Consider the following 13,452-nt stretch of genomic DNA (forward strand, 5'->3'; position numbering starts at 1 on the left):
TCTCTCTCTCTCTCTCTCTCTCTCTCTCTCTCTCTCTCTCTCTCTCTTGCTCAATAGTCGTTCCCACTAGTTGTGTTGTAGCCATCAAGAGGCTGGGGCTTCTGCTTCTCTCTCTGTGTTGAAGGATGGAGCCTTAACTGAGCTGGCATAGCCTAGCTAACAGCAACCCCTGCGCCCCGACCAGCCCTTGTCTGAAGCTCTTGTCTGTGCTCCTCCGCTTCAAACGCTGAGCGCCCAAACACCAAGCTCTCAAAACTCTCTCTGCCCAGATGAGAACAGAGCTCGGCTCTCTCCTCTCCTCTCCTCTCAAGGAGCTACTGAATAAACTCCATTCTCAGCACTTTAAAGTCTGATGTCTGACAGCACCCGAGGCAAGGGAATGGCAAGGGAGGTACTTGGCTTGCAAGGAAACTGCCGGCTATCAACCTGCATGAGAAAACAGGAGGGAGGAAAGTAAAGAAAGATGGGAGACAGGAAAGCAGGCACTGCAGCTGCAATCCGGCCAGACTGGGGTTTGGGTTCTACGCCTGCTACCAAAGGGTCCTTTCTACTGAGTTTTTCCTGAGAACACCAGGGGAAGCAAAAGCTTCTAGGTTGGTGTCATCTCTCATCTGTTCATCTTGGAGATAGATAGATAGATAGATAGATAGATAGATAGATAGATAGATAGATAAATGAAGCATACTTAGCCTTGCTGCAAATTAAGGTAAAAACAATGCAACAGTAAAACCAGGGTGTGAAAATATTACTGATAATTAATAAAGTTTCATATGCTTATTAGCACATATGTAAATGGAATTAATTATTTTGTTATTATTACTTAATGCTGGTGGTCAATTCGGTGGCAGTTATTCTTTAACCAGTTATATATATATATATATAAAAGACGCAGAGCCCTGTTAAATTTTTCATATGCCTTAAAGCATGGGAGCTGGATAGATCTTGACCCTCTCAGCTATCTTGTCTAGCTCCCAGCCCAAACCCCCATAAATACTCGTACATGTTCCAACTGGGCTGTCCCTGCTCCATCGGGCCAGTCCTCAGAGCAAGCTGCTCTCTGCCATGTGCTCCTGGTTTCCCCTAACCCACGGTGACATCCTCCTTTGTTCCTCCTTCCTCTCTCTCCCTGTGGTCCTCTGCCACCCCCAAGCCCATGAACCTTTGATCCTCCTACCTCTCTGCTACCTGGTTCAGGCTGTGGGCAACTTTTTTTAGCCAATCAGGGATAACTTGGGAGCCAAAGTTCACAAGACAGTAAAGATCTCAGGGGTAGAGGAGCAAGCAATTAGCACTTGAATACATAGTAGCTGTAAGTCAACCACAACATTGGTGAGTTGACAAGTTGCCACTCAAGATCCTTATGCAGAAACCAACATCCCATGGAATCCAATATACTCTTGGAAGCATCCTCCTGTGTCCCAAGTGTCCTCCTGGGACTTGGAGCAAGTTGGACACTTGAGAAAAAGGAGGCAGTAACCCACACAACAGCAGGGCACCCTGAAAGCCCCAGTGTCCTAGGCATCATCCATATGATGATGTAATATGGAGTTCCCCTCTCACTGAGGACTTCCAAATGGATATAGATGGTCCCATCCCCAGATTCTAGTGTAAGGCTTATCTGTTTTAATGAAATTTAACTTATTTTCACTTAGGGTCATCCTAAGGAAAGTTATTGACTACTTATAAAACTTGGTGTGCACCAAAAGCTTTAGTATTAACCAGAATTGATTTAGAATTAGCTAGAATAAGAGCCACCCCACCCATTAGGAAGAGGCTCAGGGTTGTGAGTTCTGTCTCTTGCTCTTAGAGATGTGAGCTTATTTGCTTCAGCCTTCCATCATGGGATAATGAAACAGGAAGATCCCGGTCAGATATGACCTCCATGACCTTGGACAGTCCCACTTTTAGAACTTTACTCTTCACGAATTTCTAATTTTTCTGTGTTCTGTCATAATGGCACAGAATGGATTAAAACAAAATTTAATTTGGAGCTTCTCTTCGGAGGCCCTTGGCATCTTCAGACTTACCTCTCCATTGCAGTAGCAGTAGACAATAGACACGAAAAAACCCTGTAGAGAAAAGGAGGACATGAGCCCGGTGGCAATTCATGAAGACAGGAAGGTGTCTGGTGCCAAAATTCACCAACTGAAAACCTGGCTTTCGATGATTTCTCCAGGAAATTACACAAATTATTTTCTCCTAATATTTCCAAATATTTGTGTTTAAATTACATTTGTTTGTGAGCTTCCCTTGGTTTCAGCCAAGCCAAATAAATAACTGAGTAAAATAATCGGAGGCACGCAAAGAACTGATTCTTATTGTTCGGTTTCATTTATATTGCTGTTTGAAGATCACATAAAACTCCTCCCCTGCTTAGTAAAATACATTTATGTGCCTTAAACGCTAGAAGCCACCCACATAGAATATTATATGGTGAGAGCACAAAGAATCTTTTCTTAAACTCCAAATCTCTACTGAGCTTAAACACTGTGCTAAAGGTGACTCAGCATGACACAGATGAGAATGTAAACAAAACAGTTCTGGAGGAGACCAGGATAAAAGATAAGCCAAAGACCACATAAAAAATACAAGGCAATGGGGGTTGGGTCTTAGGGGAACAGCAGGGTGGATGTATCAGGTCAGAAACTCAGCCAAGACTTCTCTGTGGTGACATTTAAGCTGGTCAGAGTGACAAGAGCAAGATGTCAACTGGATGAAGATGGCGGGGGGGGGGAGGCATTCAGGGGGAAAAAAGAGCAGAGTGTGACACCCCTGCCCCTGTCCCAGGCACTAGGGTGAAGCAAGCTCCCACGAGCTCAGTGGGAGATTTGGTGAGTGTTGACAGGCTCCAGCCCATGCTGGGCTGTGTGTGGCAGAAAACAACACTCTGTTGACACGGAAGTGCAACAGGAAACCTTTGGATACTTTCGGCAAGTAAGTAATACCACGGAGTGTAAAAATTTCAGCTGCTCAGGCTGCTGTGAACTGAAGTCCCCTGTGTTACAAATTCTGTAGCCTCAACAGTTAGAATTTTGTGGCAGTGGAGAGTTGGGATGTTGCTGATTAAGAGCCCAGATCTCCCAGGCTATCTTCAACTCCCTGGAGAGTCATTCATTGGCCACCTTGTGGCAGACTACATCTCTCTCTAACCAGGAGGTAAACCCTCTAGGATGTACTGATTTAGCGTCCCACAAACCTAGAGCTAAGAACACCATCATGTTTCACCTGAAATCCACAGCAGACAGTTTTTGTCTTCGTCATTGATTTATGACTTCCTTGCCTCCTGTGATTATGAACTATTCACGTGATCCCTTCCACGTGGGTAACTTGAATCTGTGCTCTTGGGCCATGGTCACTCGTATTTGTCTCAAACTCGGTTACTCCCTCTGGAATAAATATGTCACTAGATTCAAGGTGGGGGGGAGGAGGCAGAGTGGAGACCGGTCCATTTGAGAGGCTGCAGTCATCTTCTTTACGAAAAGATAAAGTGGGAGGCTACAGCCCCTTCCTCTGCGCACCTTCTCTTCCCTGTCTCCATCTCCCCTACCTTTGACTTCTTTTAATTTCAGTTACTTTCCACACACACCAAGGCTCTGCTTTGCAGCAATGGTGTGCTCTCCAACAGTGTGTTTTCTTATCTTGCTACCCAGGCTTGTCCCTGTGCCAAACAGCTTCATGCTGGTTCTCTCTGTGGTCAGAGAATTAACCTGGGAACACAGTAAGAGCCAGAAAGACCCTCAGAAGACGGGTGCACCAAGCCAAAGAGAAGGGCAGAGAAAGGGGTGAAGGGAATGAGCAAAACATAATCACAAGCGCCAAGCCGGAGGAGGAGTGGCTGGTCACCTGGAAAGAGTTGAAGAAGAGCTCACAGTGCATGCGGATCTCCCACCAGAGCCCCGAGAAGGAGTGCGGCTGGCAGATGAACACGATGTAATGCACGCCGAACACCAGCACCAGCACCAGCGTTGACTTAGCCAGTTTCCTGGAAGAAAACATAAGGTTTCCCATTAACCAACCTCAGCTGCCTTCCGGAGACGCAGCTCACAGGAGAAATGAGCGTTAGCGGTGATCGGAGGTGCTGACTCTTCTTCCTCCTCTTTTGTGGGTGTTTTCTATGGCTGGTTGGTGTGTGTGTGTGTGTGTGTGTGTGTGTGTGTGTGTGTGTGTGTGTTGGTGAACACCATGCAGGAGGAACTGTGGTGGGCAAGTGAACTTCCGGAAGACGGTCCACCATTTTGCACAGCTGGGCTAGCTGCATCTTAAAGAGGCCCAGCCCCAGGGGTTCATCCTGGATGGCTTCTTGCTGCTCCTATGCCTCCTCACATTTGTCATTGCCATATTCCTCCTGTATCTAGCATGGTGAGAATGGGCATGGGGAGATGCTCGCTGTCCATAGTCTGCTGTGATTGCTTCACAGGACACAGCGATTTTCCTGCAGATCAATATGAAGATGAACTTTCACAGTATAATACAGTTTAGATTAATTAATGATTTTACAGAATTCCTGTTTTGACTTAAATAGTTTTAGGAAGTTAGGGTAGTTGATAAAAAGTTTAAGGAGATGGTTTACGTTGTTTTGTCAGGAAGATATAGCAAAACTGGAACTAAAAGTAAAATGTTCCTGTCCTTGTAGAGTGGTAAGGACTGGATAGGGCAGAAAAAGGAGCACAGGGAGCTTTCCTGAGTTACAGGCACATAGTTGTATTTGTGGAAAAAAATGGGCTTGAGACTAGTTAATGATCAAAGAAGACATTCGTTCTTGGGTAAGTCTAAGTTCCTTGATCTTGTGCTCTCAGGATGTAGTCATGGGTTTTCATGTGCACAGTGAAAAGTCAGGGTTATGAACAGAAAGTAAATGATCTTATTATGAGTATAAGAATAGAAAAATATGACTAAACTTGTCCAACCACTTTGGAAATCAATCAGGCGCTTTCTCAGACAATTAGGAATAGTGTTTCCTCAAGATCCAGCTATACCACTCCTAGGCATATATCCAAAATATGATCAAGTACACAACAAGGACATTTGCTCAACCATGTTCATAGAAGCTTTATTCATAATAGCCAGAACCTGGAAACAGCCCAGATGTCCATCAACAGAGGAATGGATACAGAAATTGCAGTACATCTACACAATGGAATACTACTCAGCAATTAAAAACAAGGAAATCATGAAATTTACAAGCAAATGGTGGGAACTAGAAAAGATCTTCCTGAGTGAGGTATCCCAGAAACAGAAAGACACATACGGCATATACTCACTTATGAGTGGATACTAGACATGTAATATAGAATAAACCTACAAAAACCTGTACACCTAAAGAAGGTGAGCTAGAAAGAGGACCCTGGGTAAGATGATCAATCCTCGCTCAGAAAGGCAAATAGGATAGACATTGAAAGAAGGAGAAAAACAAGAAATAGGACAGGAGGCTACCACGGAGGGCCTCTGAAAGACTCTACCCAGCATTGTATAAAAGTAAATAATGAAACTCATAAACAAACTTTGGGTAGAGTACAGGGAATCTTAGGAAAAAAGGGGGAGATAGTAAGACCTGGAGAGGACAGGAGCTCCACAAGGAGAGCAACAGATCCAAAAAGTCTGGGCACAGGGGTCTTTTCTGAGACTGATACTCCAACCAGGGACCATTCATGGATATAACATAGAACCCCTGCTCAAGTGTAGCCCATGGCAGCTCAATATCCCAGTGGGTATTGAGTAAGGGGAACAGGGACTGTCTCTGACATGAACTCAGTGGCTAGCTCTTACCTCCTCTTCCTGATGGGGGAGCATACTGAATACAGTCACTCATGTACCCATTTCCTTTGGAAACACCTTCACAGACACATCAAAATAATGCTTTACCATTTTTCTATACCATCCTTAGTCAAGCTGATACCTAGAACTAAACATCACACCATCACTTTGGAAAACCCAGGATTGCTTCAAATATACAAGATCATTCGGATTAAGGGCAAGGCAGGGAAAATATGGCTCATGCCTTTAATTGCAGTATTGAGGAAGCATTGAAGCAACAGCAGAGGCAGAGGCAGGGGCAGAGAGGCAGAGGCAGAGACAGAGGTGGCAGGTGAGATCTCTGGGAGTTTGAGGTCAGCCTTCTCTACATAGTGAGTTCCAGGCCAATGTGTCAGGTACCACCAATCACCTGAGGCTCACTACTTAGTACTGAGAAAGAAGACAAGTACAGGCAGGCCCTGTAAGTTCAGAGCATCATAAGACCCACTGCTTATCAGTGATGCTGTCTTGAATGAAATGTACCAATGTGGAATTCTAAGACTGAAGGAACTGTGAGCATGTGATGTAAGCATGTAATGAGGACTCAGACCAACAGACAAAAAGCCCACAGGCTGTAAGGGAAACTGTGTGTGAGGAGCAGGTCACTGCACCAAAGGAACAGACAGAACCAGAAGGCAGAGGAAAGATCCATGTGCTCTTTCTCTTCTGCAGCTGGAGCACTGCTCTCCTTGACTTCAGCCTCCCAAGCTCCGCAGCCTTTGGATGCGGGGATTGAACCCACGGGCTCCTGAGCTGTTGGATATCTTTCTGGGGCTGAGGGTTACACCCTTTGTTTCCTTGGCTGTAAGACTTCGGACTTGAACAGAGTCCTGAAACTGTGGCTTGTCGAAGGCTCACCACAAGCTCTCGGACTCCAGACTCTCATGAACGAGTTCACCAAATGCTGTCTCACATACCCGCTTCTCTGTACCTACCTAGCCACTCATAACCCTGTCTATACAGCTGTGCACATCTGGACAGCTGTGATTCTGTCTAATCCCTTTGATTCTGTCTAAAATGGCCCCTGCTGATCCCACCTCTTGCTACTTTTGCCCTCATCAGTCCTTTCCCCGAGCAAGGTGAGGCTGGGCAGTTTCTTCTAGCAGATCAGGATAACAATGGTACGATGCTGCTTCCATGACTGCTTCCTAACTGCCTTCTTCCTAGCCTTCTATAGTGAGGCAAGCTACCATGAGCTGTGAGCTATTCCACTGAAAGGCTCGTGTGACAAGAAACAGTAGTATCTGTACATCAACTGACAAGCAACCAAATGTACACCCATATATATTCTCCTCAGTCAAACTTTCCCATGATGCCACTGCCCTGATTGGTGTTTCAGTTGCAGCCTTGTGACAGCCGGAAGCAGGGGAGCAGTACTCAGGTCCCTGACCTACACATAATGAAATGGAAAGTGTGTTTTTTTAAAGCCACTAAATTTGCAGCAATTCATCTGTCACCAGGACATCAAGTGCACCATTTTCCAGTTTGGGCTTACTTACGTTTGTTTGCACTTTTGATCCAGGAAATTGCCACATGTGACCTATTTCTTACTCGTTTCTTAAATTTTCCCCTTTGTGAATAATTTACACCCAAGAATCTTGAACAACTTAGGCCTTCTATCCTTACCAGTCCCTCCTCTAGCAACATTATTTTTTTTTCCTATTTTTCATCTTAGAAACAAGCTGTGTGGGTGAGCCAAGATCTCACTAGCTAAGGCTAGAGAGAACTAGATCCAGAATCTAAGCTTGATGTTTGCTACCTATGAAAGACTGATTCATATATCTGTTCTTAGAAATAAGTGAGGCGAGGTCCATAAGCCTGTAGAGGCTCTAGTATGCCAAGGCTTTCTTGGAAATCATCATTCCAACACACTTTCCGTCATAGCATGTTTCCTGGATTACCTATAGGTTCTCATGGAGGCACCTAGCTCAATGTCTGGAGTTGTCAGCCTCCCTCATTGTCTCTGGTGCCTCGGCAGTGTCAGGACCATGTTCTCTTGGCACTGTTCAGCTACCTGTCCCTCACTCAAAGTTTCCTCTGTAGTCTATGGGCTTTTCTTCCACTGGTCTGAGTCCTCACTTGCCTTGTCTACAGTGTCTTCAATCTTAGAACTCCACACTAGTCTATTCCATTCGAGACATCGTTCTGACAAGCAGTGGGTCTCTTGGACCCGACTAACACTGTCAGCTCTCAGAACCTGCCTGTACTTGTCCTGAATCTGCATGCTGAGCGGTGAGCCCGAATTCCTGTGACTCTAAGACTAGGAACGATGCTGTGAACACCTAAGGCATTTTAACACGGTTCAGTAGATCCAGGAATTGCATTAACTGCGCTTGCACAGCCTTAAAGCTCTTGTCTAACATCCCTCTGAAAAGAAAATTAAGTTCTGTTTTTTAAGATGCAGAGTAAGTTCCTCTGGAGAGTGCTTTCAAAATCCAGCTAACTTTGATTGCTCCTACTTTTGTAGATGGGAACCAAAAACTAGGTTCAAAGATAAAATTAAATCAGAGCAATAGATTATAAAATGGTCACAAATGCAAAAGTTCTGTCACCATTCAATTTCAATACAGACTAGAGGGAAAAAATGCATTAGGAAACGAAATCCATTTGATATCCTGTTAGCTCTGACCTTCGAATTTTCTTTCTTTTTTTTTTTTTTAATATGACTGAGCTGTTTTATAGCTCTGTGGGGATGAGGGATCGTCTGTAAAAAGAGCGATTGGATGCATCCTCATCTTTGCTGAATAACAAAGTACCACAAAGTTAGTGCCTTAAGTGATACCCATTGCCCCATTGCCAAGCAGAGGGAGAAATAGAAATCAACACAGTTGGGTCTTATTTTGAGGCTCTCAAGATTGAACCCAAGGTTTTGGCAAGGGCTGGGTTCACATCTGGACCTAAGGTTCTCTTACAAGTGCATTCATATTTCTAAAGGCCTCCACTGAACTTGGAGGTGTGTCTTCTGATCTCAGCCAAGAATCATTCGGATCCTACAGGCTGCCTGTACATTCAGAGCAAAACTCCTCTCAGGCTTGCAGGACAGGATTGGTGTAAAATAACATAAGAGTGACTAGACCACTTTCCTTGACATATAATATAACCTAATCAAGGAGAGATCAACAAAGTCATCGTAAATCTCTCCCACATTCATGGGACAAGTATTGCACGTGGCACATATAGGATACCAAAGACTAGGGATCCCAGGGACCATCATAGGACTCTACCGCAGAAACGCAAGTCATTCCAGACCAATGAAATTTGAATTATATCCAGCACACTGTAGAGGCCACTGACTGTAACTCTGTAGGCACTGACAAGCCTTTCAGCTTATATCCATTTATAAAGTCATTCCAGCAGAAATTACCTAACTATATGCTCTCTTTTGAACCAGGTGAAATGTTTCAGCATCTCCTTCATTAATTATGGAATTAAATAAAATGTTTGAACTGTGTTCATTTTTTATATGTAACCTGTGATTTTTTAGAATTTATCCTGCAGAGCATACGACTAGCAAATCTACATGTAGGACATTATCTCTCTATTTATAGGATATTGGACACCAGCAACTCCAGGCACTGATGTTTATTACTGTCCATATGGTCAATCACAGACATACACACACAGTACAGCCTTGTAGCTTGGCTTTCTCTAAGAGCACAGCTGTCTAATAAGATGATTAGGGCATGTAGCAACTGATACAGATTTTCTGGCTTGCTGGATGTATGGTAATGGCTCCAGGTATAAAAGAAATGCAAAAGACTCAAATGGTTTGAAGTCAGATGTCCCATTTGGATATCCAATAGATACCCAGTCCTCACAATGTCTGGCCCTCATCACTCTCTGAGTAAATGAGTACGGAAAACATCTCTAGTTTTCTTTGGAGAATCATGTTTAGCTAAATCACAAGAGGGCAGCTAAGGGGCCCTGTGTATCCTGAGCCTTTCCAGATCCCTCCTGGACTTGAATGAAGCTCTCTCTCATGTCTGTGTGCATTTCTGCATGTACTTTCCTCACTTCAAGAAAAAGATTCTGCAAAAGCTCAGTATCTTTCTCTCTCTTCCTTACTTCCATGCTTCCTTCTTGCAAGAGTGAAACAAGCCTGTTAGAAATCATGCACCATTATGGCACTTTCTCAGACAATTAGGAATAGTGTTTGCTCAAGATCCAGCTATACCACTCCTAGGCATATATCCAAAAGATGCTCAAGTACACAAAAAGGACATTTGCTCAACCATGTTTGTAGCAGCTTTATTCGTAATAACCAGGAACTGGAAACAACCCAGATGTCCATCAAAGGAGGAATGGATACAGAAACTGTGGTACTTTCATACAATGGAATACTACTCAGCAATCAAAAACAAGGAAATCAAAAATAGGCAAATACTGGCATCTAGAAAAGATCATCCTGAGTGAGGTATCCCAGAAGCAGAAAGACACACATGGTATATACTCACTTATATAGTCCTATAAGATAGGATAAATATACTAAAATATGTGCACCTAAAGAAGATAAACAAGAAAAAGGACCCGGGGTAAGATGATCAATCCTCATTAGAAAGACAAATGGGATGGACATGGGAAGTAAGAGAAAACAAGAAACAGGACAAGAGCCTACTGCAGAGGGCCTCTGAAAGACTCTACCTAGCAGTGTTTCAAAGCAGATGCTGAGACTCATAACCAAAGCTTTGGTAGAGTTCAGGGAATCATGTGATAAAAGGGGAAGTTAATATGACCGGGGAAGAACAGGAGCTCTACAAGGAAAAAATATATCAGGGCAACAAAGGACCATATATGGATATAACCTAAAACCCCTGTTCGGATGTAGCCCATGGCAGCTCAGTATCCAAGTGGGTACCTTAGTAAGAGGAACAGAAACTATTTCTGACATGAACTCAATGGCTGGCTCCTTTACCTCCCCCTGCCCCCCAAGGGAGGAACAGCCTTGCTAGGCCACAGAGGAGGACATTGCAGCCAGTCCTGAAGATACCTGATAAGCTAGGATCAGATGGAAGGGGAGGAGGACCTCCCCTATCAGTGGACTTGGAAAGGGACAGGGAAGAGATGAAGGAGGGAGGGTGGGATTGGGAGGGAATGATCGAGGGGGCTACAGCTTGGATACAAAGTAAATAACCTGTGATTAATATTAAAATAATAAAAATTAATATAAAAAAAGGAATCTTGCACCAGGCTACCCCAGAGCCCTACAGTTGCCTCACTTATTGTAAAAGAAGCATATTATTTATTTCCAGCTGTGGATAGAGACTCAAAGAAATAAAATATTCATCCAAAATTATACCATAGGTGATTATACACCCTTAAATCTGTCTGCTCTGCTGCTGTGCTATATTGGTTTTATCCTACACGTTAAATGTTATGTTTGTTTGACATTGAACAACTGGAATAAGTCCAACAAAAGGAAACATAGTGAACTCTTTCATACTTTGTATTTTACAAGTTCTGACAACTCCTAGAATAAGGTATAAAAGAGCAATTACTGGGTATTGATTTATTAGTGGTTTCCTTAAAGCCCTTGCATGTACTGCCTATTTGTCAAGCATGACTTCACTTGCTGCCTGGAACAGAATGACCTGAAAAAATAGCTAAAACAATGGGTCATTTCCCTTAACAACCCCGATAACTGCCACCACATACACTACTGTAAAATATTGCTTGCTTGCCTGCCCTGCCTTGTGGTTTTAGAGTATAAAATAAAAACACAAACTGGGCTAAGGATCGAAGCCTTTCTGGAGCTGTCCTGACTTTGGTCCACTGATAACATTTTCTCTCTTCTCCTCTCACTGGCATCAGAGATCTTATTCCAGAAAGATTCTGTTGACATTTATGGAGGCCTCTGTGAGATCTCCTTCACCGAGACCACAGTTAGCCCAGAGAGGCTGCCTCTTCCAGCTCTCAGCTCACTGAAAGTCTCTGGAACTAGAAAGCATGCATCCCCTGTGGGGTTCCGGAGGTTTTGAAAGACTTGGCTATCACTACACAGAAAATTGCTCAAAGTTGCAAGTGTCAAGTTGTGCATAAACCCCAGGACCCACACCAAGGCTGATGTGAGCCAACCCTGACCAGCCTCTGAAACTTACAATCTCAAAACAACCTCAGAATGAAGATGACAGCTCAGCTTCCATGCTACTTTCCTGATCCTGTGTATGCTCATCTATTGATCACCCCTTGGACCTCATCATACTTGTGATGGAACTGCCCTCCATCTGGTAAATAGGCTGTGTGTCATTTTGGAGATGACCCTTGCCCATGGACAAGTAGCCAAAAGACAAAAGAGTTATGGATTGTGGGGAACCTATTGTTCTTTATTCTGGTAATACATGGGCTTTGCCATGAAAGGGTCCTGGAAGGGATCTCCCAGAGAGTGAGGAGGAGTTAAAGCCATAACGGGCTTTTAGGGATGGGGAAACAAGGTTAAATATTATAGGAAATGACCCCATAAAGCCTGTCATCTGAAAAAAGACATGTCTAAAATGTTGACTTTAATAAATGCCAGCCATGTGTTCCTTTACCTATGTTAGGATCGCTGGATATGTTTACATGCAAGCCGGGTTACTTACACTGGAGTAGGAACAAATAACCAAAGCCAGGCTAACAGCAGGAAAAGGACATATATAACTGGGCCATCTAATAAAGTCGTAAGAGAAGTCCGATGTGTGAGAAATGGAAAAGGCTGTACTAGACTAAATAAAAGAACAGTAGCTCCTAGCACTACCTATTGTGCAGGCTGCAATGGTGATCACACCTGTTACCCAGAAGACAGTTGCAGGCTAGTGTTCTTGGCCTCTAACTTAGATGTGCTACCAGACAGCAAGATCCAGCAACATTTATATCCTCTAGTAAAAGATCTCCTATACTTTTACCAGTCCTGCTGGGAACAATTCTGACAGTCTCCATGACTGCCAATGACTCTGCAATAAGGCATCGAATAAATTCATCCTAGCCAGGTCTCTACTCAAAGCAAGAAACATGTAGTTCTTGTTACAAAAAGCATAGTCACTCTTCAGAATGAAGTAGATTACTTGGCAACAATGGTCCTGCAAAATCCTAGAGGATTAGGCTTGATTAACACTGAAAGGGGAGATGGTTGGGAATAGCATGAGAAAATGCCAACGGCGTGCTTAAAACGATTAAAGCTAGAAGGACAACCAAGAGCCAACAGAGTACAGTGCAGATGGTACACCAGAAGTACTCCAACATAGATTTGTAAGGTAATTACACCTGATGTAAAGTGAATATAAACTGATGTTGTGGAAGATGAGAAGGAGGGAATTAAACAGAATAAGATGTAAAAGACCAAGTACTGGTTTATATTGATTTATTTGCTCGTTTACATGCAGCACTACTTGTGCTGCCTATTTGACAGGCATGACTTCCCTTACTACATAAAACAGAACAAAGCTGGGGAAATTGCTGAAATAATAGGTAATTGCTCTTAACACCTGGTGACTGTCCCATACCCTACTGTAAATTTTTACTTCTCTGCCTGCCCCACTGTGTGGTCTTACAGTTTAAATGAAAATACAAACTAGGCCCGGGATCAAAGCCTTTCAGGAGTTATCCTGGCTTCTGTCCACTGCCCATGGTCTAAAAGTGCTTATTTCAGAAAGATTCCCAAAACAAGAGGAATGGCGTTGTAATTTA

At 43.6% G+C, this 13,452-nt stretch overlaps 1 protein-coding gene across 1 annotated transcript in view; it reads right to left on the minus strand.

The window, feature by feature from the left end:
• Positions 1-13,452, minus strand: part of Pth2r (parathyroid hormone 2 receptor) — an 80,526-nt gene that overhangs the window by 1,748 nt on the left and 65,326 nt on the right. The window contains exons 11-12 of the mRNA XM_055616793.1: positions 3,844-3,982; positions 2,028-2,069 (exon numbers count right to left, since the gene is read on the minus strand). Coding sequence (XP_055472768.1) covers positions 2,028-2,069; positions 3,844-3,982 — 181 coding nt within the window. The remainder of the gene's footprint in view (positions 1-2,027; positions 2,070-3,843; positions 3,983-13,452) is intronic.

Source organism: Psammomys obesus, unplaced genomic scaffold (genome assembly GCF_907164565.1).
Source record: "Psammomys obesus unplaced genomic scaffold, mPsaObe1.curated_primary_1811, whole genome shotgun sequence".
Taxonomy (NCBI): domain Eukaryota; kingdom Metazoa; phylum Chordata; class Mammalia; order Rodentia; family Muridae; genus Psammomys; species Psammomys obesus.